We start from the raw sequence: 22,498 nt of genomic DNA, 5'->3' as shown, positions 1-22,498 counted from the left end.
ACTCTGCGCTTCCACTGCAGGGGGCAAGGGTTCAATCCCTGGTCAGGGAAGTTCTGCGTGCCACCAAAAAATAAATAAAATAAAATAAAATAAAAGCCATGGGAAGCTATTAAAAAGCATTATCATACTTAAAAAAAGATTATAACTCAATGTATAAAGAATGAAGAAAAATTGCTAGAGTTTTCATGAAGAAAATATGGAAAAGACAAGAGATAGCCGTATAAGTACATGGTCTGGCAACATACTATGGGAGCTGGTGATTGCCTCTGAGAAACAGGAGAGATGGAACTATGAACTCCTGTTTTTTTAATGATAAGCCCTTTAACATTTTGATAAAATAAAAATTTTAAACAATAAAATATGGTAAAAAGTAAAACCAGAATTTATCTAATAGCTAAAGTTTGATAATGAAGCAAAAAATAAAAAACAGATCAGGAATATTTCCTCCAAGTTTTATAACTAGTGGGATAATTATTAGCACTAGAAATTTTAAAAATAAGGCAAATGTTTAACAGTTAGAATTCTCTTAATTATCTATGCTAACAAGGTAAAGATAATGTATATTTGTATTCCTGTATCAGTTACCTTTGGCTACATAACAAACCAAACCAAAACTCAGTGGCTTAAAACAACAACCATTTATTTTATATTTAGCTCACAATTCCGTAGGTTGGCAACTTGGGCTGGGCTCAGCTAAGAGGTCCCTCTGCTGGTCGTGGCTGTGCTGACTCAAGCATCTGCAGTCAGCTGCCAAGTGGACTGGGAACTGGCTGACTGGTGAGGGGCCTCGGCTGGGAAGCCTCATCTGAGTTTCTCAGGTCTCTTACCCTCTAGCAGGCTAGCCCAGGCTTATTCACATGGTAACAGAAAGTTTCCAGGAAGCACAAAGGAGGACAAGCCCCACTGCACAAGATCTTTTCAAGCCTCTTCTTGTGCCATGTTTGCCAGCACCTCATGGACCAATTCAAGTCACGTGGCTGAGCTCAGAGTCAGAATGGTAGATCACCCAAAGTTACCCAGCAAAGGAGCATGGATATAGGGAGGGAGAATTTAAGACCATTTATGCAATCTGCCAAAATTCCTATACTAATAATTCAGTCATTTTTTCCTTCCTTTTCTATACTATTACAGGGATGAATAACATTATCTAAACATAGTTTTTCTGATACAACTTTACTGGACTGGAGGAAATCTGGCTTTAGAATATTTTCCCCCAACAAGTTCTTACAAGGCTAGATGTAGATTGATGGGATAGGTGACTATCTTGGTAAAGAGTCTTGGACAATCCCCTTCCAGAGGTCTAGAGCCCCCCCCCCACATACATACCACTTTCAAACAAGGCTATTATTTTTATGGTCACAATACTGTCCCTGAAAAGAGTTGTAATCTGTAGGCAAGGCTGCCATGTCAGGTAGAGTGCAAGCTGCACCCAGCACAAGAGTGTCCAACCAAGAGATGCACGGGGGGTGGAATTTGGCATGAACTCTACTCTCCAAGCCATGAAGCCTAGTGCGTGAATGCAACAGCCAGGAGGGAAGAGGAACTTTTTAAATTTTGAAGTATTCTTTTTAAAAATTCCATAAAAGGGCCACCAGCCAGACAAGCCAGGAGTTCTCAGATATACCTCCACCCAATTCTAATTCATCTCAATATGCACAAAAGCACTGTAGAAGAGTTCTGCCTATAGACCTAAAATAGAACTATCCAGTTCTAGTTAACAATAACACAATAGGTCAGGTGTAGACAGTAATACTATCCCTGAAGTAAAACACTGTGAGCAACTTCTAGCTACATATTTTAAAGGGTTAGGAGATGTTTGTGCATAGGCAGCTCAGATGTGGAAAACCTGGCCTCTATACCCAACTGGCCATAAAAAAAAAGGGGGGGCTACAATTTAACAACAACAACAACAAAAAACAACCCAATTAAAAAAAATGGGCAAAGGACTTGAATAGACATCTTTGAAAGAAAATATACAAATAGTCAACAAGTACATCAAAAGATGCCCAACATTACTAATTACTAGGGAAATGCAAATCAAAACCACAATGAGATATCATCTCACACCCGTTAGGATGGCTACTGTCAAAAACAAAACAAAACAGAACAGAAAATAGCAATGCTGGCGAGGTTGTTGAGAAATTGGAACCTTTGTCCACTGTTGGTGAGAATGTAAAATGTTGTGGCTGCTACGAAAAAGATTATGGAGGTTCCTCAAAAAAATAAAAAGAGAATTATCATATGATCCAACAATCCTACTTCTGGACATATATCCAAAGGAATTGAAAACAGGGTCTCAAAAAGGTGTTGGTACACCCATGTTCACAGCAACATTATTCATAATAGTCAAAAGGCAGAAGCAACCCAACTATCCATCGACAGATGAATGGGTAAACAAAATGTTATATACATGCAGTGGAACATTACTCAGCCTTAAAAAGGAAAGAAATTCTGACATGCTACAACATGGATGAACTTTGAGGACACTATGCTAAGTAGAATAAGCTAGTCATAAAAAGACAAAACATCATATGATTTCACTTATATAAGGTACCTACAGTAGTCAGATTCATGGAGACAGAAAGTAGACGGGTGGTTGCCAAGGGCTGGGAAAAAGCAGGAATGGGGAGTTGTTATTTAATGGGTACAGCTCAGTTTTGCAAGATGAAAAGAGTACTGGAGATTGGTTGCACAACAGTGTGAGTGTACCTAACACTAATGAACAATACACTTAGAAATAATTAAGATAGTAAATTCATGTTATGTGTATTTTATCACAATTTAAAAAGAAAGGTCCATCTCTTCAGATAATGTGAAGCAACAGAACAGTCTGTGCCACTGATGGAAGTGCTACTTCTTTCATCGGACAAGGCAGGATTCAGTTTTCTTAGGATCCACAAGCAGTCAAAATGACTCCAACCCAACCCCTACCCCCAAATTATATTTTTCTTCCTCATTCCTTCCTTCCCACCACAAGAGGGGAACTTTCCTCTAGAACATCTTCAAGGATAAATTCTCACACCTACAGTCACACTTGATCTCTTCTCATTTCCTCTAAAATTCTGTTCACTCATATTCCTTGTCCAACAATAACCACCTATCCCATGTTCAGAAAAAAAGGAAAAACAGAATCCAGTGAAGACAAGATGCAAATAAAAATCTAACTAAAAGTTCATACTCTAAGTTCAAACTGGGTCACAATCTGCATATATATACATACATTACACACTCTTGTATATATAAAATATTATCTAATAAAACATTTTAATCAACTGTATTAAAGAGTTCATAGAAAGTTTCCTTATTTTAGTCACTTCATTATTATGAAAAATAAATCTAAAAATTTTCACAAGTCAAATGATACTATTAATGCTCCAAAGAGGTTAAGTAGCTTCCTTGACAATTAAATATAATTATTATTTTGCAATCTTTTCTCTGTATTTTTGCCTTAATTCAAAAACAGTTTGAATACTTCCTACAAGAATAATTAAGACATAGTCCCTGCACTATAGGTGCTGACACAGAAGAGAACTAATGATTACAATATAACGTGAGAAGAGCTCCATTAGAGGGAGGTACAGGATGCTAAGGGAGTACAGAAGAGGGGCATCTAACTCAATATGAGGCCAGGGGCTTCTAAGAGGAGAAAGCATCCAAGCTGAGTCTTAAAGAAGAGAAAGTTGTCCAGAAGAATGAGAAGTGGAGGTACACCAGGCATAGGAACCTGAAACAGGTAAGAACAGAGAGTGAGAAGTAGAGCAAATTACAGGTTTTGCAAATAGTATGGTATGATTGGACCATATGGTAAGTGTCAAGGAGTCAAGAGGTATGAGGTTGGAAAAGGAGGCACCACCCAGGTCATGAAGAGTCTTGCTCAATGTGCTATAGTTTAGAAATTTCTGGAAGGCAACTAGGAATCTTTGAATGATTTTTAAGAAAAGGAGTAACATGTTCACATTTGTATTTAATATAATTTAGGGCAATATTGATATGCAATGGGATTGAAAGTAAGAGGGACATAGTTTATAAGAGACCACCACAATCCAATCAGTAATTACAAGAATCAAAACAAAAATCTTGGTGCTGTACAGTGGTAATTAACACAAAATTATAATTCAACTCTACGTCAATAAAAAATTTTTAAAAATTTTAAAATTAAATTTTTTAAATAAAATTTAAAAGTTATTAAAAAAAAATCTTGGTACCTGAAAGGAAATGGATTCCTGAGATTAAGGAATGGTGTATGGTGTTAGGGAGTGTTGAAAGAATGCTCAACATCATTAATCATTAGAGAAATGCAAATCAAAACTACAATGAGATATCATCTCACACCAGTCAGAATGGCCATCATCAAAAAATCTACAAACAATAAATGCTGGAGAGGGTGTTGTGAAAAGGGAATCCTCTTGCACTGTTGGTGGGAATGTAAATTGATACAGCCACTATGGAGAACAGTATGGAGGTTCCTTAAAAAACTAAAAATAGAACTACCATACAACCCAGCAATCCCACTACTGGGCATATACCCTGAGAAAATCATAATTCAAAAAGAGACATGTACCACAATATTCATTGCAGCACTATTTACAATAGCCAGGACATGGAAGCAACCTAAGTGTCCATCATAGGATGAATGGATAAAGAAGATGTGGCACATATATACAATGGAATATTACTCAGCCATAAAAAGAAACGAAATTGAGTTATTTGTAGTGAGGTGGATGGACCTAGAGTCTGTCATACAGAGTGAAGTAAGTCAGAAAGAGAAAAACAAATACCGTATGCTAACACATATATATGGAATCTAAGAATAAAAAAAAAAAAAAAAAAGGTCATGAAGAACCTAGGGGTAAGACAGGAATAAAGACACAGACCTACTAGAGAATGGACTTGAGGATATGGGGAGGGGGAAGGGTAAACTGTGACAAAGTGAGAGAGTGGCATGGAGATATATACACTACCAAACGTAAAATAGATAGCTAGTGAGAAGCAGCCGCATAGCACAGGGAGATCAGCTAGGTGGTTTGTGACCACCTAGAGGGGTGGGATAGGGAGGGTGGGAGGGAGGGAGATGCAAGAGGGAAGAGATATGGGAACATATGTATATGTATAACTGATTCACTTTGTTATAAAGCAGAAACTAACACACCATTGTAAAGCAATTATACTCCAATAAAGATGTTAAAAAAAAAAGAAATAAAATCAATAGAATAGAATGTAGTGACTGATGACACTGGGAAAATGAAGGAGAAAAGTAAGTCTAGAATGACGAGTGTTTTTTGCTTACATTATGGTACCATTCATCAAGCCAAGGAATAATGAAAAAGGATCAGTCTTGCAATGGCAAAATGATAAAGCTGGTTTGGTACATGAGAAGTTGAGGTCCAGACAGATTTAGATGTCCATTAAATAGAAAGAAGGATGTGGAAACTAGAAGAGAGGCTTGGACTAGAGATACAGATTTTGAATCAACACTATGTGGATGATAGCTGAAACTGAGGAGTAGAGCTAAACCAGGAAGGGTGTTCAGAGTGAGAAGGAGGCTGAAGAGAAAGTCCTCAGGAGTATCAACATTTCAGGACAGAAAAAGAACAAAGGATTCTGAAAGTGATAAACAAACGAGTTAGGTGTTATAATATCAAAAGACATCTCTAGGGTTTTTAAAATATATGTATTTACATTTAGTTTTTCTTAAATAAAAACTTACAGACACACTGTTAATGATAAGTTTACAAAAGACTGGGAGCTAACCATGCCCCCAAAGAAGAAAACAACTTATTTTTAATGTTTTCTTCTTTTCAAAAAGAGGCAGTGAGGGGAGGGAATAAGGACAGAGTCTAAGCTGAAATTCCATAAGCACTTACAAGTGGTTTATTAAATTGACTTCTTACTTTTCACCAGGACGAAGTTCGTGGATAACAGCTAAGAGCTTTGACAGCACCTGTAGTTTTCCTGACTCTTATGAGCGGGTTGTAATCAGCGGGAAACACATTTATCAAGCCTTCATATAGATTCCTTTCTTCATTCTCATCCCAAGTTGAGCTGCATTCTTTTTCCTGTTCAAAAGGATGACTGTCAACACCGGTTCATGTTTTTTTAATCAGGAGGGAAAAAATGCTAAAATTATGGGGAAAAAGCTGAAGATTAACAGCTACCTGAAAAGCCCAATCTAATTGTTATGTAAATCTCCATAGGTCACAATTTGGTCATTTTTTATTACAGAGCAGTTCTAATGCTGTCTCCAAATGCCTGCTCCCTGAACCCCACAAGCACAGTATCATTGCCGATGTGTGACTGATGGGGAGGTGGGTAGCAGAGAAATAAACAGGAGGAAAATAGAGGGCAAACAGTTCTAGGAAATCTATCCTCTCCAAAACCCTGAGACTTCTCATCATTGCTACCTCTTTTTCTCTCTTCTTCCCTCCTTCCCTCCCTGCTATTACTTTTCTCTTCCAGTTTGCAGGCTCACACAGCACCTCCTAGGTGATACTCAAAATCAAGCACAACAGTCCGCTCAATCTTATCAATTTCTTCTAAAAGAAGGAACAATTCTGCCAAGAAGTTAACAGAGAAATCTATTGTTATTTATAATATTTTGTTTATTTTACCAATAGTTTTTATATAATTTTATTCCAAAGAGATTATCACCACCTCTGAAATTCCCCCTCAAACTGCCTAGCTGACATGTGAACACATACTGGAGAATACATTTGTTAATGACTGCCTCACTTTTTTAGATAAAATTTCTGGGATTGGCCGTTCTCCTCACTCTCTCCCACATTTACCAGATTTATCATTGTTCTTGAAACTTTGTTCAACCTACTACTCCTGCCTGGAATGCGCCATCTTTTTTTTGCCCAATTATCCCAATCCTATAAATACTTGAGGACCCAATGCAAATTCCACCTGATTACTCACATGCCCCCTTTTGGGGGGCATTGACTTTTAAATTTTATGGTTACACAGTACATTTCAACTTTGAATTTATTTAATTGTTCAATTAACTATATATTTTTTAAATAATTCCCTAATGTTTTAATGTGTGTTGTAATCCTTCTTTAATAATACTAGAAACATCTTAAGGGCAGTGAATCAAGTAGTATAAAATGCTGGGCACAAAGTACTATTTTTAATCTGGCTTATTCCCAAAACATAGCAATGTTTGGGTAAAGTCACTTGATTAAAAATACTTGGAACCCTAAGATATTTACATAACTGGGATATACATGAGAGGAGAGATGGTTGCTGGCTGCTTTGGGTTAGGTTTCCTAAAATGCCTACACCTTGGCGAGGTTATCAAAGGACCATAGACCCAGGGTCTAATCCACAGCTTTTCATGTTCAGAAACTTGCATATGCTTAAGCTCTAGGGAAATGAGCCATTTAAGAGCCGTTTGGTTAGCCATCTAACCAAATTAAGAGACTGAATAAATCAGAATATAAATTTATTGACCTATAAATGAGACCTGCCTGTTTAAACCAACTGGTCTATGCATTCTGTCCTATGAAAGGTCCATGGGGAAGCCAAATCATTAGCAGAAAGTTGTCTGGTGAATATTAAATCAAAATACAAGGGAGATGAATGATCTTAATGCACAAGTTCTTAGCCAGGAACACATAATCAGAATCACTTGGGAGAGCTTTTTTAAAATCTTCATGACTGGGTCCTACTCTCAGAGAATCTGAATCGGCTCATATGTGCCTAGGCTGGACAAATGTAGTCTTAAAAGCTTCCCTGAAGACTGTAATGTATAATCCTAATTAAGAATCAACTAACAGATAATATCTTTATGCTAAGACAGCCTGATGCATGGAGGTGCATCACAGAGATTTACCAGTTAGATTTCTCACATCAACTAGACAGGGCAAACTCTTCTCTGACTCTCTGCAACCTAATACTCTTCAGTTATGACTTGTAATATTCAGTTATAGTTGTAATAAAGATTCATCAAATTGCCACAATAACATTATCAGGAAGTTATTATTGTCTCTGTCTTTCAGTTAAGACAAACTAAGCCTCACAGACACAACCTGGCCATGGTTAAACTTGCCTTTAGTTAAACAAGTAGTAGAGTAGGGACTGATACCTAGTTCTAACACCAAAACAGAAAACTCTCACTATACCCCAAACTGCCTTATTTTCATTAATATCCAAATGGTCAGCTCAACTATGTAGCCATTAAAAATCATACTTGTAGAAGGCATCTAATTTGGGGAAATGTCCACAATTTATTTAGTAATAATAATAATAGATTTTTAAATAATAAGCATAGCATCATTAGAATTAAGTTCCTTTAGAAAAGACTACTTATGCATATCTTTGAGTCTGTTTCCTCACCAAAAAATGGGGATGGTAATAATAGTACTTACTCCATAGAATTTTGTAAAGAATAAATAAAATAATACTGGAAAAGTACTTAGTGTTTGGTACATGGTGTTTAATAAGTATTAATTAAGATTATTAATACCAAATGCGGTTTTCTGTGGCTGGAGAGCTTTATCTCTTTATAACAAATTATTCAAAGTGGTATTGCCAGGTCACAAGATACATAAAATTTTAAGGTTTTTGATACATATCGCCAAACTGTCTCCCAGTTGTACCAATTTACATTGTAACCAGTAGATGATCTTTATTTTCTTCTTTGTGATTTTTTGAATTTTATAGATTTCATACAACAACCATGTATTACTTTTATAATGAGGAAAAAATAAATTATTTCTTAATGGTAAATTTTGTATTTGTTAGCTCCAAACAAACTGACTGGCTATATTAATATAAAACAGGAAGGGAAACCAGGACTGAGCATTAGATGAGGCGCCAAAGGGCAGGGGGCACCAACTCTAGAAGGCAGAGCCTCAAGCCCATTTCATCCCTCATTCAGCTCTATGAATATGGGCATGCTCTGAAGAACAAGTAGAAGGCTGGATAAACTCTAAAGAAGAAACACACTGGAGAGGCTGCATAGCTTTTGGAAAACCCACAGATGCAACCCCAGGGATTAGTCCCATCTGCCCTCTTAGGTTCACATGACATAGAACTCTCAGCTCATATTCCTGACACAGGTTCATGCACTATTTACCTTTACTGAACTGAACAAAAGGCAGGGGTGATTGCACAGTTTTTTAAGAGCTCCAATACATATTAGATGAGAACTATTTTCCAACAATCCTTGAAGACAGAATCTGACAGCCTGAGAATTCAACAGTTTTCGATAAAGTTCAATCTGTAGGGCTCCTGGTCGGCAAAAGACTACATTCTCTGTCTTAGGTGGGAGATATTTATTTATGACTTCTTGGGTTCTTCTAAGGACAAAGAGCCCAGTGAGGCAAGTAAGTTCAGCTGCTCTTCTCTCTCCTAACTCCTTTTCTTCCTATGGAAAAACAGCAGACTTAAAAGTGTTTTAGACAAAAAAAAAAAAAAAAAACCCCCACTGGGCTGGCCAAAAAGTTCCTTCAGTTTTAAAGTAAAAATAGAAGACACATTTTTCATTCTCACCAAGATCTTTATTGAACAACATATTCACCATTTTGTTCCACTACCTTCTGCTATTTTTCAGGCAACTTCATAATTCCATCTTCCCAAAACTTTCTGTCTTTTTGAGCAAATAACTGTTCCAGGTGCCTTTTACAGTCTTCTAGGGAAGTGAAATTTTTTTCCACTAAGAGAATTCTGTAAGACTGAAATAAATGGAAATCCTAAGGTTCAATGTCTGGTGAACGTGGCAGATGAATCAGAACTTCCCAGCCAAGCTGTAACAGTTTTTGCCTGGTTATCAAAGAAACATATGTTCTTGAGATATCCTGATGGAGGATTATGCGTTTTCTGTTGACAATTCCGTATGCTTTTCGTCGAGTGCTGCTTTTGGTTGGTCTAATTGGTAGCAGTACTTGTTGGAATTAATCGTTTGGTTTTCCGGAAGGAGCTTATAATAGAGGACTCCCAATCCCACCGTATACACAACATCACCTTCTTTGGATGAAGACTGGCCTTTGGTGTGGTTGGTGGTGGTTCATTTCACTTGCCCCGTGATCTCTTCCGTTCCACGTTATTGTACAGTATCTACTTTTCATCGCCTGTCACGATTTGTTTTAAAACTGGAACGTTTTCATTACATTTAAGTAGATAATTGCATGTGGAAATACGGTCAAGGTTTTTTTTTTTTTTTTTTTGCTTAACTTATGTGGAACACAAACATCAAAGCGATTAACAAAACCAAGCTGGTGCAAATGATTTTCAATGCTTAATTTGGATATTTTGAGTATGTCGGCTATCTCCCATGTGGTTTAATGTTGATTAATTGTTCTCAATTAATGTCTTGATTTGATCGCTGTCAACTTCAACTGGTCTACCCGACCATGGAGCATCGTCCAGCAAGAAATCTCCAGCACAAAACTTCGCAAACCACTTTTGACACGTTTGATTAGTCACAGCACCTTCTCCACACACTGCACAAATCTTTTTTTGTATTTCAGTTGTGTTTTTACCTTTCTTGAAATAAGAAAGCATAATATGCCAAAAATGTTGCTTTTTTCTTTCATTTTCAATATTAAAATGGCTACACAAACAATCACCAATTCTGGTAAGTTTTTTTTTAATGCACACTGATATGACAGCTGTCACAATACAATCTAACAAAATTGTTTCAAATGAAGTTAAAGACAACTAAGCGCTACTAGAGCCAAATCTTACAGAAAAAATCAAACGAACCTTTTGGCCAACCCAGAACATGCAGTTAAATGAACATTAAACATTTTTTAATGATTAACCATTTACTAATTGCTTCCCTTCAGATTTTTTTTAAATAAATGAAATACAGTTTAGAATAGAAAAATCAACAATCATCTCTTTAAATGTTTAGTATAATCATTTAATTAAGTGAAGCCACAGTCTCCAAATCCTTGTTTATTTGGCTACTGCCACCATTGAGAACCACTGGAAATCAATAATCCACAAACCCAATTGTCTGAAACTAAGCTTTTATGAGAAGACTGTAACAGTACATAGTCTTAAAATCATTATCAAAGCACTAACAGAGCAAATTCTTGGAAGAAAATATTTTGACAAGTAATTGATCCTAAAACTAAGCTTACAAGAAATTAATGGTTGGGCTTCCCTGGTGGCGCAGTGGTTGAGAATCTGCCTGCTAATGCAGGGGACACGGGTTCGAGCCCTGGTCTGGGAAGATCCCACATGCCACGGAGCAGCTGGGCCCGTGAGCCACAATTGCTGAGCCTGCGCGTCTGGAGCCTGTGCCCCGCAGCGGGAGGGGCCGCGATAGAGAAAGGCCCGCGCACCGCGATGAAGAGCGGTCCCCGCACCGCGATGAAGAGTGGCCCCCGCTTGCCACAACTGGAGAAAGCCCTCGCACGAACCGAAGACCCAACACAGCCAAAAATAAATAAATAAAATAAATAAATAAATAAATAAAAAGAAAATCCTTTTAAAAAAAAAAAAAAAAAGAAAAGAAAAAAGAAATTAATGGCACAAGGCACTGCTGACTCTTTCAAAATCATTACACATTGTTCGTTAAATAATAGTATATTTTTTTAAAGGAATTCGTTTATTTTTATTATTTATTTATTTTTTTTTTTTTTTGGCTGTGTTGGGTCTTCGTTTCTGTGCAAGGGCTTTCTCTAGTTGCGGCAAGCGGGGGCCACTCTTCATCGCGGTGTGCGGGCCTCTCACTATCGCAGCCTCTCTTGTTGCGGAGCACAAGCTCCACATGCGCAGGCTCAGTAATTGTGGCTCACAGGTTTAGTTGCTCCGCGGCATGTGGGATCTTCCCAGACCAGGGCTCGAACCCGTGTCCCCTGCATTGGCAGGCAGATTCTCAACCACTGCGTCACCAGGGAAGCCCAATAGTACATTTTTAAAGTCAAAATACAGTATGAATGAAATTTATGTTTAAGTTCTCTACATAGGGGACTTCCCTGGTAGTGCACTGGTTAAGAATCTGCCTTTCAATGCAGGGGACATGGGTTCGATCCCTGGTCCGGTAAGATCCCACATGCCACAGAGCAACTAAGCCCGTGCGCCACAACTACTGAGACTGAGCTCTAGAGCCCACGAGCCACAACTACTGAGGCAACGTGCCACAACTACTGAAGCCCACGCACCTAGAGCCCATGCTCCACAACAAGAGAAGCCACCGCAATGAAAAGCCCACGCACCACAACAAAGAGTAGCCCCCACTCGCCGCAACTAGAGAAAGCCCGCGCGCAGCAGTGAAGACCCAACACAGCCAAAAAATATAAATAAATAAATAAATAAATTCTCTACATAGAATCTTTTGAGTGTATAGAACTTCACAGGGAAGCTTAAAATAAATCCCATATGTACATATTTGTTTTTATATAAATCACAGAAAATTTCCCTTATATTTTAAAACTATTCTCAATTTTTATTACAAAATAATTGGTTCACTGGAGAAAGGTCAGAAAATATAGCTATGCAAAAATAAGAAAATTAAAGCCAAATTTCATCAACCAGAAACAGCCAATGCTGCCAAGACTTTTTATGTATATCTTCAAAACCATTCTGTTTGCATAAATATGTAAATATATTAGATGGTTTTTTTAATTTTTATTTGTAACAAAAACAGGATCTCAAACTACAAAGCTTCATGGGAACAACCAACCAGTTTGGCTTATCACCATATTCCCCAGTGTCTGGCACTTAGCATTTAAAGGCCCACTTTAGGTATTTAATATGTAAGTGTTGGGTAAATAAATGAATGTGATTTTATTTTTAAATAATGTATCATAAACATTTCCCATCCTATTAAATATATGCATAAATCATTATATTTTCTTTTATATATATAATTTTAATTTTATTTATTTTTTTTGGCTGTGTTGGGTTTTCGTTGCTGCACGTGGGCTTTATTTGTGGCGAGCAGGGACTACTCTTCATTGTGGTGCGCAAGGTGCGCAGGCTTCTCACTGCAGTGGCTTCTCTTGTTGCAGAGCACGGGCTCTAGGCGCGTGGGCGTCAGTAGTTGTGGCTCGCGGGCTCTAGAGCGCAGGCTCAGTAGTTGTGGTGCACGGGCTTAGTTGCTCTGCGGCATGTGGGATCTTCCTGGACCAGGACTCGAACCCATGTCCCCTGCATTGGCAGGTGGATTCTTAACCACTGTGGCACCAGGAAAGCCCAATCATTATTTTTTATATAGTTCCTAGTTCATGGAAAATGCTCAGTAAATATTTATACCCAATTTTAAGGCTTTTGATACATATTGCCAAACTATCCTCCAGTAGTACCAATTTATATTCCAGTCAGTAGATAATAGTACTCCTATGCACACTTGCTATTACAATGTAAATCTAACCAACTAAAACATCAGTAGAAAAGTACGAAAGTTACTTCATGGTTATTTGGTTTACCTTTTTCAATACTAGTAAAGATGAACGCTTTTATGTGTTTTACTGTCATTTATAATTTTCTGTGAAGTGACTATTTATGAATCTTTTTAAAGTGATAGGGTCATTTTCTAGAGTAAGAAATGCAAAAGGAGTTGAACGATTGTGGGTAAAATTTTAAAAATCACTCTACTAATTTAGTTTTTCCTAAATTAAAATAATACACAAGTTATGAATGATTTTCCCAAACTGCTCATTTTTAAACTTCTTATTGAAGTAAATTATACCTCAGAAGCAGAAGGTTGTCTCGATTTAATAATTGGTTCTTCATATATTTTTCTATAAGATGGCAAAGAGCCTAATATTCCTGGATTTACAAAATCAATTAATGCAAAAAATTCTTGGAGATCATTCTGAACTGGGGTACCTAAAGAGATAAAAGTGATGAGAGGTCAAGTTTGTGTTTTACAGTATCAGGTCTTTATAGAAATTTGTACTCTCTTCACTAAGAACACTAAATACAAGCAAAGTCTCAAACTAAGAAAGACCAGCTAAATCATGTTTTAAAAAATTAATAATCGTACAAAATTTTAACTCTGGTTTTAACTGTGAACTGAAGTCTATTTAGTACAGCATTTTGGCTGAGTATAGGCTCTAGAGTCTGACTGCTTGGGTTCAAATCCTACCTGCATCACTTATTCTCTGAGTAACCCTGAAAAGTTACTTACCCCAATTTTATTTGCTGTAAAATTAGGATAATAATAGCAGCTCCTAGGGTTGTGAGGATCAAATGAGTTAATTCATATACTATTGTGCCTGCAGCACAATAAACGTTCCATAACTGTTAGTTGTTATTATTATAATTGTGTGACTCTGGACAAAGTTGCTTAAGCTCTTTTAAGTTAAACTCGGGATTTTTTTCACTTATAAAAGTGGGAAGATAATAATTTCCCAGTGGTATTACAATGAAAAGTAAAGACAATGGATGTGAAGTGCCTGACATTTAGTAGACACAGTGAATGGTACCTATTATTAATACCTTACAAAGTTATTGGATAAAACTGGGATCTTCATTGATCCTAAAGACTGACGCAGACTGTAACAGATTGATATACCCTGCACATACTACATACTCAATAATATTTGGCTAACTAATTTTCAAAGAGACACTAGCATGTTTCAATAATTATAATAATAGCAAGTGAACATATATCAGCATAGTAAAACAGCATAATTTCAGATGAGTTTCAAATAACAGACTACAAAAAGCTGTCCAAAGATATAAATAATAGAAGTAAATAAAAATCCACTTATTTCAGTAACAGACAACACGAATTTTTACAATGTTAAGGAGTATCATGATCACTTCTTTTGAAAGTAAATACATAGACTCGAGGTTGGACCAATGCTTACTAATTTTTTTAATACACCTAGTTAGTTTTAAATTTTTTTAGACACATCACTGAATTAGAGAAAATATATTTATATTGGTATGCATTTTGTTAAACCTTTAAAAGAATATCCATGACAATGATTAATAAAAATAGGGGGAATGGGAAAAGCAAGAAGAAGGGAACGAAAGGTACAAGGATCATTGTGGTTGGCTTCCAGACAGTCATCCAAATGATGAATCCAAGCTAATCATGGTAGTTCTACCCCTTCGCCAATGACTGATGTAAGAAAGGGTTTGTCTTAGACTGGGTTCTCAGAAGCAGAGCCTGAGATAAGGATTAGGCTACACATGATTTATGGAGCAATTATTCTCAGGAGAAAGGGAATAATGGAATCAGAAAATGCAGGGGAAGAAACTAACAATTTAGCTTGAGCAAAATTACAGGGAGCCTTAGAGCATAAACTGCATTATAAAGTTGCTCCTGAAATTATCCTGAGGCAAAGGAGCTGGCATTTTACTTGCTCCTCTATACGAGTCAATCATTGACCAAGCTGCAGGGGAGAGAAGGACCTCTCACTCAACCAATGATAATTCTCCAGAAAAGGCAGGAGACATGGGTTGTTTAATCAACAGTCCCAGCAGCTATGGGGTGGGTCCAACGGCCCAGAAAAGGGGAGCTCGTGGGGCACCGACAGTTTCCACCAACAGTATGTGACCCATCCTGTCCAATGAGATATAAAAGGAGTCAGGGAGGAGCCTGGGGTAGTCTCCTCACCCTTAAAGATGGAGATAAAGGCAGAGCCAGCCCCTGTTCTCCTTTAAATATCACCACATCTAGATGTGATGTCTGCAACTGCTCTGGCCACTTGTTACAAGCATGAATATGAAGTCAACACCAAACATGGCACAGCAGAGAACAAAAAGAATCAGAATCCTTGACAACACTGTTGAGCTGATGTATCCCCACCTCTGGAACATGCCCTAGCTCTAGACCTGCAGTTATGTGGGAGAATAAGCACATTTGATCCACATATCTGTTACTTACACCTGAAATCACACCAACTGATACACAAGGGAAAGAGGCAAAAGCAAAACTGGAAAAAAGAAAGGCAGAACATAAGAAGGGGATCAGAAAAAGGATTTAGGGCAGAAAATAATAAGGAAAAAGAGTAAAGAAGAAAAAGAAAAGAAAAGAAGGGCCTACAAGATAGCCAATACACTAGTATAGTATCATTCTGAGTTGTCACAAATGTTGTCTAGAAGTAGTTTAGTCCCCAGTTCGCTGCTTTTAGTATTCTTTTCTAATTCTAGACTATGCAGAACCTGTAGAAGAAGCTAAATAATATAACATTAATAAAAGTCAAGCAGCAAAGTCCTGTGACAAGAAAAAAGGAAACACTAAAGATTTTCAAGTAAAGTTTGTATGTTTACTAAAACTATTTTCAGGGCTATGGAAGTGAAACTTCTAGGGAAATTGAGAGAACTCTTTCTCTTTCCCTACCTCTATCCCAGCAATAAAAGCTTTTTCTTTGTTTTATTGTTTACTTTTTAAGGAGACATAAATCTACCACCCAACCTAAGTACTGGAACATTGCTAATAACCTACAGCTATATCCGCATCTATTATCTCCATAAAAAGCTCTAAGAGATCTTTATACATATTCATACATGTATCTTTCCTTCAGGTCCTATAATTCCACTTCTAAGAATCTATATAGAAAAGTATGTGCTTGTAGATATCCATCACCACATTTCAAAATTATGCACTATCATAGGAAAATGTTTACATTAAGTGTATTTTGATGTGAATGTGTGTCAATGAATAAAGATGGATTTTGTATGTATATGTAAAAAAGAAATATGTATGTATGTTCTCTGTGTGCATGTGTGCATGCGTGTGTGTGTGAATAACGAAAAATGACAAAATGCTAATGGCTCATTAAGAAATTGAGATTGAAGGATGATTTCCATTCTCTAGTTTCTAAGCATGCTATAATATAGCAATATGTGTATGTATCTGCGTGTGTCTGTGTCTGGTATATATTTTTAACTCTCACTTTTTAATGAGAACTTTGCTTCAAATCTCAGATTTTTCTTTTTTATAATATAAAGAAAGGATATCTAACATCTAATGAAGGATATCTAACATAATAAGATATTGTGGATTGAACTGTGTCCCCTCAAAATTCATATGTTGAAGCCCTAATTCCCAATGTGACTATATTTGGAAACAGGGCCTTTTAGGAGGTAATTAAGGTTAAAGAAGCTCATAAGGGTGGAGCTCTAATCCAATATGACTTGTATCCTTTCAAGAAGAGAGAAAGACATAGGGATGCACACACTCAGAGAACAGGCCATGAGAGGACCCAGTGAGCAGATGGTCATCTGCAAGGCGAGGAGAGAGGCCTCAGGAGAAACCAAACCTGCTGACATCTTGACACTGGACTTCCAGCTTCCAGAACCGTGAGAAAATACATTTCTGTCAGTGAAGAAATTTACCACCTAGTCTGTGGTATTTTGTTATGGCACCCCTAGAAGTCTAATACACCTCTATTAAATTTTAATTTAATTTAATTTAATTTTAATATTAAAATTTCCAGTAAATATTAACTAAATATTCTTCACAGCACTGGGCTAGATAGCAGCAGGAAACAAAATCAAAATTACTTTCATTTGATTCTTAGATAGCTTCTGAGCACCTATTATGTATGTAGCACTGTACATACTCGTATACAAATGTTACTTCCTAATAGGACACAAATCACCTTGGGAGTAAGATATCCTGCCATTCATTATAAAAAAGAATTTATTCAGGCAATTCTAAGGAGATAAAACCAACTATAAGTATTTCTAAATGTAAGAGGTTAGTTAGTGCTAGTTTTCACCTACATTCACAGCTCAGGAGCAACAGAGACAAGGACGGGAAAGCAGAAACAAGATAAAGAAGACAAAGTATGAATAAAGGGGGCAATGCTAATTCCTCAAAGGAAACAATCTCACTGGTCATCATCAGGACAGTCCTTCTGAATGAAGTCCCAGAATCATTTTCTACTGAAAATATTAAACTTAATTTGTAACGCTAGTTGAATTGGTATTTGCTTATAACTGAGACTATTAGTAAAACTGTCCGTTTTTGCTAAAGGACATTATCTGTTTTTCAAATAGAGGAGAATCTATTATTTTTTTATTATTCTATTATTATTACCTAAAAGTAATCTTAGTTTCTCACTCTCCCTTTTATTTCTTTTTCTTTCCCCTTCGAATGCCAATCTTTTTAACTCCATAGCTGTTACTACTCTTTAAATAAGCAATATTGACCCCACATTGAGCAGTAAAAAGAAACAGTCTCTGCTTTTTTCTTCCAACACAGTGTAACTAAATTCAGCTAAATCTTTTTTTCCATTGCTTTTCTGGCCCCAAGGATCTCAAAATCAAAAGCTAGTCAAGAAGTATAAGGAATCCACTTAGTTTCTCAAATAGCCAAAGATACAGAAATTACCTAGATTAAGTTTTCCATTTCCCCAACTTATTTTTTTCTTTAAAAAACAGCCTCTACTAAATGTTCAAAGTCCGTTTTTCTATTCTCTGGTTTCCCTATCACCAGTATTAACTGACAAACATTTGTTGACCATCTACTACATTTTGGGGTAGATATAACTGTAAGATTTGATCCCTGTCCTTTTTATCTTTATTATCTTTAAGTGACTAAATGTGAAGAATGTAAAGGTCATTTAACAGTTCCCAAAATCATTTCTAAAAAGCACATATAGTTTTAAAAATCACATTTGGTAATGGTTAATACAATCCTTCTTCACAAATTGGAAGTCAAATGATCATAAATTACTTAAAGATGGGTACCCTCCACACCCCAACTCAATGAGAGCACAACAGGGGGAGTTTTCTCTGTTGCTCCAGGGCACACTTCTACCCTAAAGATGTGGAATGGAGGAATAAGCTGTTGGTCACACCCTTTCTCCCTCCTCATTTAAACTTCAGAGGAGAGCTCTGACATGCATATAGGACACATGAAGGACACAATGAGATATGATGTAATAAGGATAATCATGCCCTGCCCATCCCTTCCAAAAGGATTAAAGATGATAGGGAAATAGAGCCTTAAGTAGAAAACGGAAGGGTCGTAAACCTTAGTAATGAATACAACTCTCTTCTTTCCTCTGCTACCACATAAGACCAAAGTGAGGTGTGGGAGAAAAGCTACACTGAGTTATTCAGGCATAATTCTAGTCTAGGCCTTAAGCTAAAAAGGACTGGGTAGGAAAGGATTCTTGTATTTACACACAGTCTATCTCATCTTTCCAGACAATCTGGGCCAGAAGCTTTGGCCAGCAAAAAACCATATGCATACAGCACAAACATAGAAAAATAAAGGATATTTATATTAAACACTTACCATGTACAGGGTAGTCTTCCAAGACCTTTACATGGATTAACTCATTTGACCCTCACAACAACTCTATGAAGTAGATGGTCTTACTATCCCTATTTCACACATAAGGAAATTGAGGTACAGAGAAGTGTAACTTGCCAAAAGTTGCACAGCTGTAAATATCAGACTTGGAAACCGAGCACAAGCAGTCTAGTCCCATCTCCTACCTTCTTTACCATACCGTTGTGTTTATTCCTCAAAGAATCCAAAATCTGGATTGCAGAACATTACATAGGATTTAAATAATTCAGAATCCTACCAAGACTCAACTAACATAGGTTTATTAGTATGAATTCCACTCAATACCATCAATTCTTTGGATGCCAAACATCATATTACAAGTTTTGCATATTCACTAGGCAAAAATACCATCATATCTCCCCAAAAGTAAATACGGACCAGTTAGAATTATCCTTTTCTCACAGGGGAGGCTAATGAGGGCTGTAGCTGTCTTAATGGTACTGTTCTTCAAACGATGCCCTTCATCACAAATTAGAAGATCAAATTTTATATTCTTAATTTGATCCAGGGAACGAAGTAACATTTCATAACTGATGATAAGAACAGAATAAAATGGAGATTTGGTGAATTCTTCTACTTTGTGGTCCTAAAAAAAAAAAGATAATATTTAACAAATCACAGGCAAAACCTGTGTGAAATCAAATTTAACCAGCGTATTCCTGACAACCATTAACTAGGTATTAGAATATGTTAACCCATGACCAAATTGTAGGGCAAGATTCCATTTATCTGCAAAGGGTCAGAGTTACTTACACTTGAAAAACTGCTACGTAGAGAGTGAAAACTGCAGTATTGATTTGAAAAGCTAGAGATTTAGTAAATGACCAGGGATAAACTTTTAAAAGTCTCTTACCTGATCAACAGTAAATATCTTGATCCTTTCACTTCCTAGCCATTTTTGAAATTCTTTCCTCCAATTATTCACCAAGCTTCCAGGTGAGACAATAAGTGTCTTCTTTATTACTGGCTTGCCACCGTAGGGTCCCTGACACTGTAGAGTCCACAGGAGCGAAATACATTGCAGTGTTTTCCCTAAACCCATTGCATCAGCAAGAATAGCTCCACATCTGCCATTCACCCTGTTAGAAACAATTATACTTCCTTCAATTACAAAAGGAAAATATTTTATGTCCCTAACATCATCACCTATTAGTCAAGAACCAGAAGCTGATATTTTGTACGTAGGATGAATTCTAGCCCCCACTAAACACTTTTTCTAGCTGTTCAATCAGCTGATTTATGACATATCTCTCTTTTGCATCTTTGCTAATTATATTCATTACATATTTGTCAACTAAATTACTAAAACAACTTGAAATTAGAGTTGAATCTAAATCATCTGTTACTATCATGTATCTATATTTAGAGATTAGAAATGAATCCCAATTTTATATCTACCTTTGAATAATTTAACTATAACCATGCTTCTCATCACCAACAGTTGAGCAGTTTTTATCAGTTTCAGTATTAGATATCAAAACAGTTTAAAATATATTGAAATGTAAACCAGAAAGATCTATTGGTCTGTATTTATGATTCTCTGGCAGTAAATGAAGTCCTCAACCAAAATAGCTCCTTGAGCTGTAAGAAAAATTAAACACTAACTATTTGATCTAATACATGTAATTTAGTAAAACTCTCATCCAACAAACCTACTTGGTTAATGCAATTTAAAATTAAATATTCTAAGGAATATAATAATATAAGTAAGTGGTATTTTATACCACTTCATAGTTTTTAAAGCTCTTTGAAGGTATTAGATATACATTTTAAAAGTTACAAAATCCAAAGGAATTAAGGATATTACCAAAAATATAAGTGTAGTTTGTTAATCCATTATATTTCTTACTAGTAGAAATAATAACCAAAAACAATTTTATAGGGGACTTCCCTGGTGGTCCTGCGGTTAAGAATCTGCCTTCCAATGCAGGGGACGGGACGCGGGTTCGATCCCTGGTCAGGGAACTAAGATCCCACATGCCACTGGGCAACTAAGCCCACACGCCGCAACTACTGAGCCCACGAGCTCTGGAGCCTGCACACCACAACTAGAGAGAAGCCTGCGCACTGCAATGAAGAGCCCACACGCCGCAATGAAAGATCCCGCATGCCTCAACTAAGACCTGACACAGCCAAAAAAAAAAAACAACACACAATTTTATATATATTCTCCATTCCAAAGGGTAGAGAAAAAATTACAAACATGAATCATAGCCACTATTATTATTTTAGATCAACAATTTGCCACTGCAAGATGCCAGCTGAGACATAGTGAGTGGCAGAGAGAAAATAGTGATCCATCAACCACCATCCATCATCCATCATCATGGTATAGGGAAGAGAACAGGAAGACTTCCCTTGAAGAAGACGAAACTTGAGCAGAGTTTTAAAGGTAAATAGGAATTCACTACATTAATCAGGTAGATCAGTATAGCTGGAGCTTTAACTGAATGAATTCCAAGCAAGAAACTATAAGCTAGGAAGCTGGCAAGACAGGAAGAAGACAGAAGATGAGGATACTTATCCTTGAAAGCTCAGACTGTATCTTGTAGGTCAGCATCTCGCAAACATCAGTCTTTCATGACTACCATTACAAATTTTTGCCATACATGTGCTACTGTATGTTATTATTTATTATTTTTCTCTAAATCAACTCACTTTTTCTTAGATTTATTTGAAAACTCTTTCTAAGCATAATTTATCTGTGAAACAAAAAGTTTAATGTGTTATTTCTTTCTAATTATTCATTAATTCAATATGCTACTATTAAAAGTAAAAAATAAAGTTTGTCCATGTATACCTAAAATGATTCCATACACAACCCAGTAAAGTGCATATCACAGATTAGGAAACACTGCTCTAAGTTCTGAGAATTGTAATAATTTTAAGCAAGGAAATGCCATGTTCAGAATTGTTTTCAGAAAAATCAAGCTGGTGGTGATAAGGAGAATGAATCTGAGAAGTATCAAAAGCAGATACACAAGTTAGAAAACATTGCAATAGTCCAGATAAAATATAATTTTATGACACCAGTTACTAGAGCTGCTACAGTGAGGTGCCAGAAACAATTAGGACCCAAATGATATTTGGGAGGTCAAAATAATCAAAAGTTTAGGTTTGATTAGACAGAGAAGGTGAGAGAGAAGAAATCAAAGATGATTCTCAGGCCAAGTGAGATAAGATCTCCAAAAGGAAGAACAGATTTGAGAAAGAACATGAATCTAGAAAGTTTCTAGGAAAGAGTTTTCCCTTAACTTGTCATCATTCAAGGGGTTCTTA

The 22,498-nt window shown here is 36.6% G+C and overlaps 1 protein-coding gene across 1 annotated transcript in view; it reads right to left on the bottom strand.

Annotated features, from left to right (window-relative positions):
- Positions 1-22,498, bottom strand: part of RAD54B (RAD54 homolog B) — a 111,445-nt gene that overhangs the window by 8,926 nt on the left and 80,021 nt on the right. Inside the window, 6 exon segments of the mRNA XM_057532318.1 lie at positions 5,892-5,960; positions 5,962-6,056; positions 9,080-9,370; positions 13,646-13,785; positions 19,598-19,805; positions 20,073-20,298. Of these exon segments, the coding sequence (XP_057388301.1) occupies positions 5,892-5,960; positions 5,962-6,056; positions 9,080-9,370; positions 13,646-13,785; positions 19,598-19,805; positions 20,073-20,298 (1,029 nt within the window).

This window comes from Balaenoptera acutorostrata, chromosome 17, assembly GCF_949987535.1.
Source record: "Balaenoptera acutorostrata chromosome 17, mBalAcu1.1, whole genome shotgun sequence".
NCBI classification, from domain to species: Eukaryota; Metazoa; Chordata; class Mammalia; order Artiodactyla; family Balaenopteridae; genus Balaenoptera; species Balaenoptera acutorostrata.
This window is presented reverse-complemented; position numbering and strand designations above follow the sequence as displayed.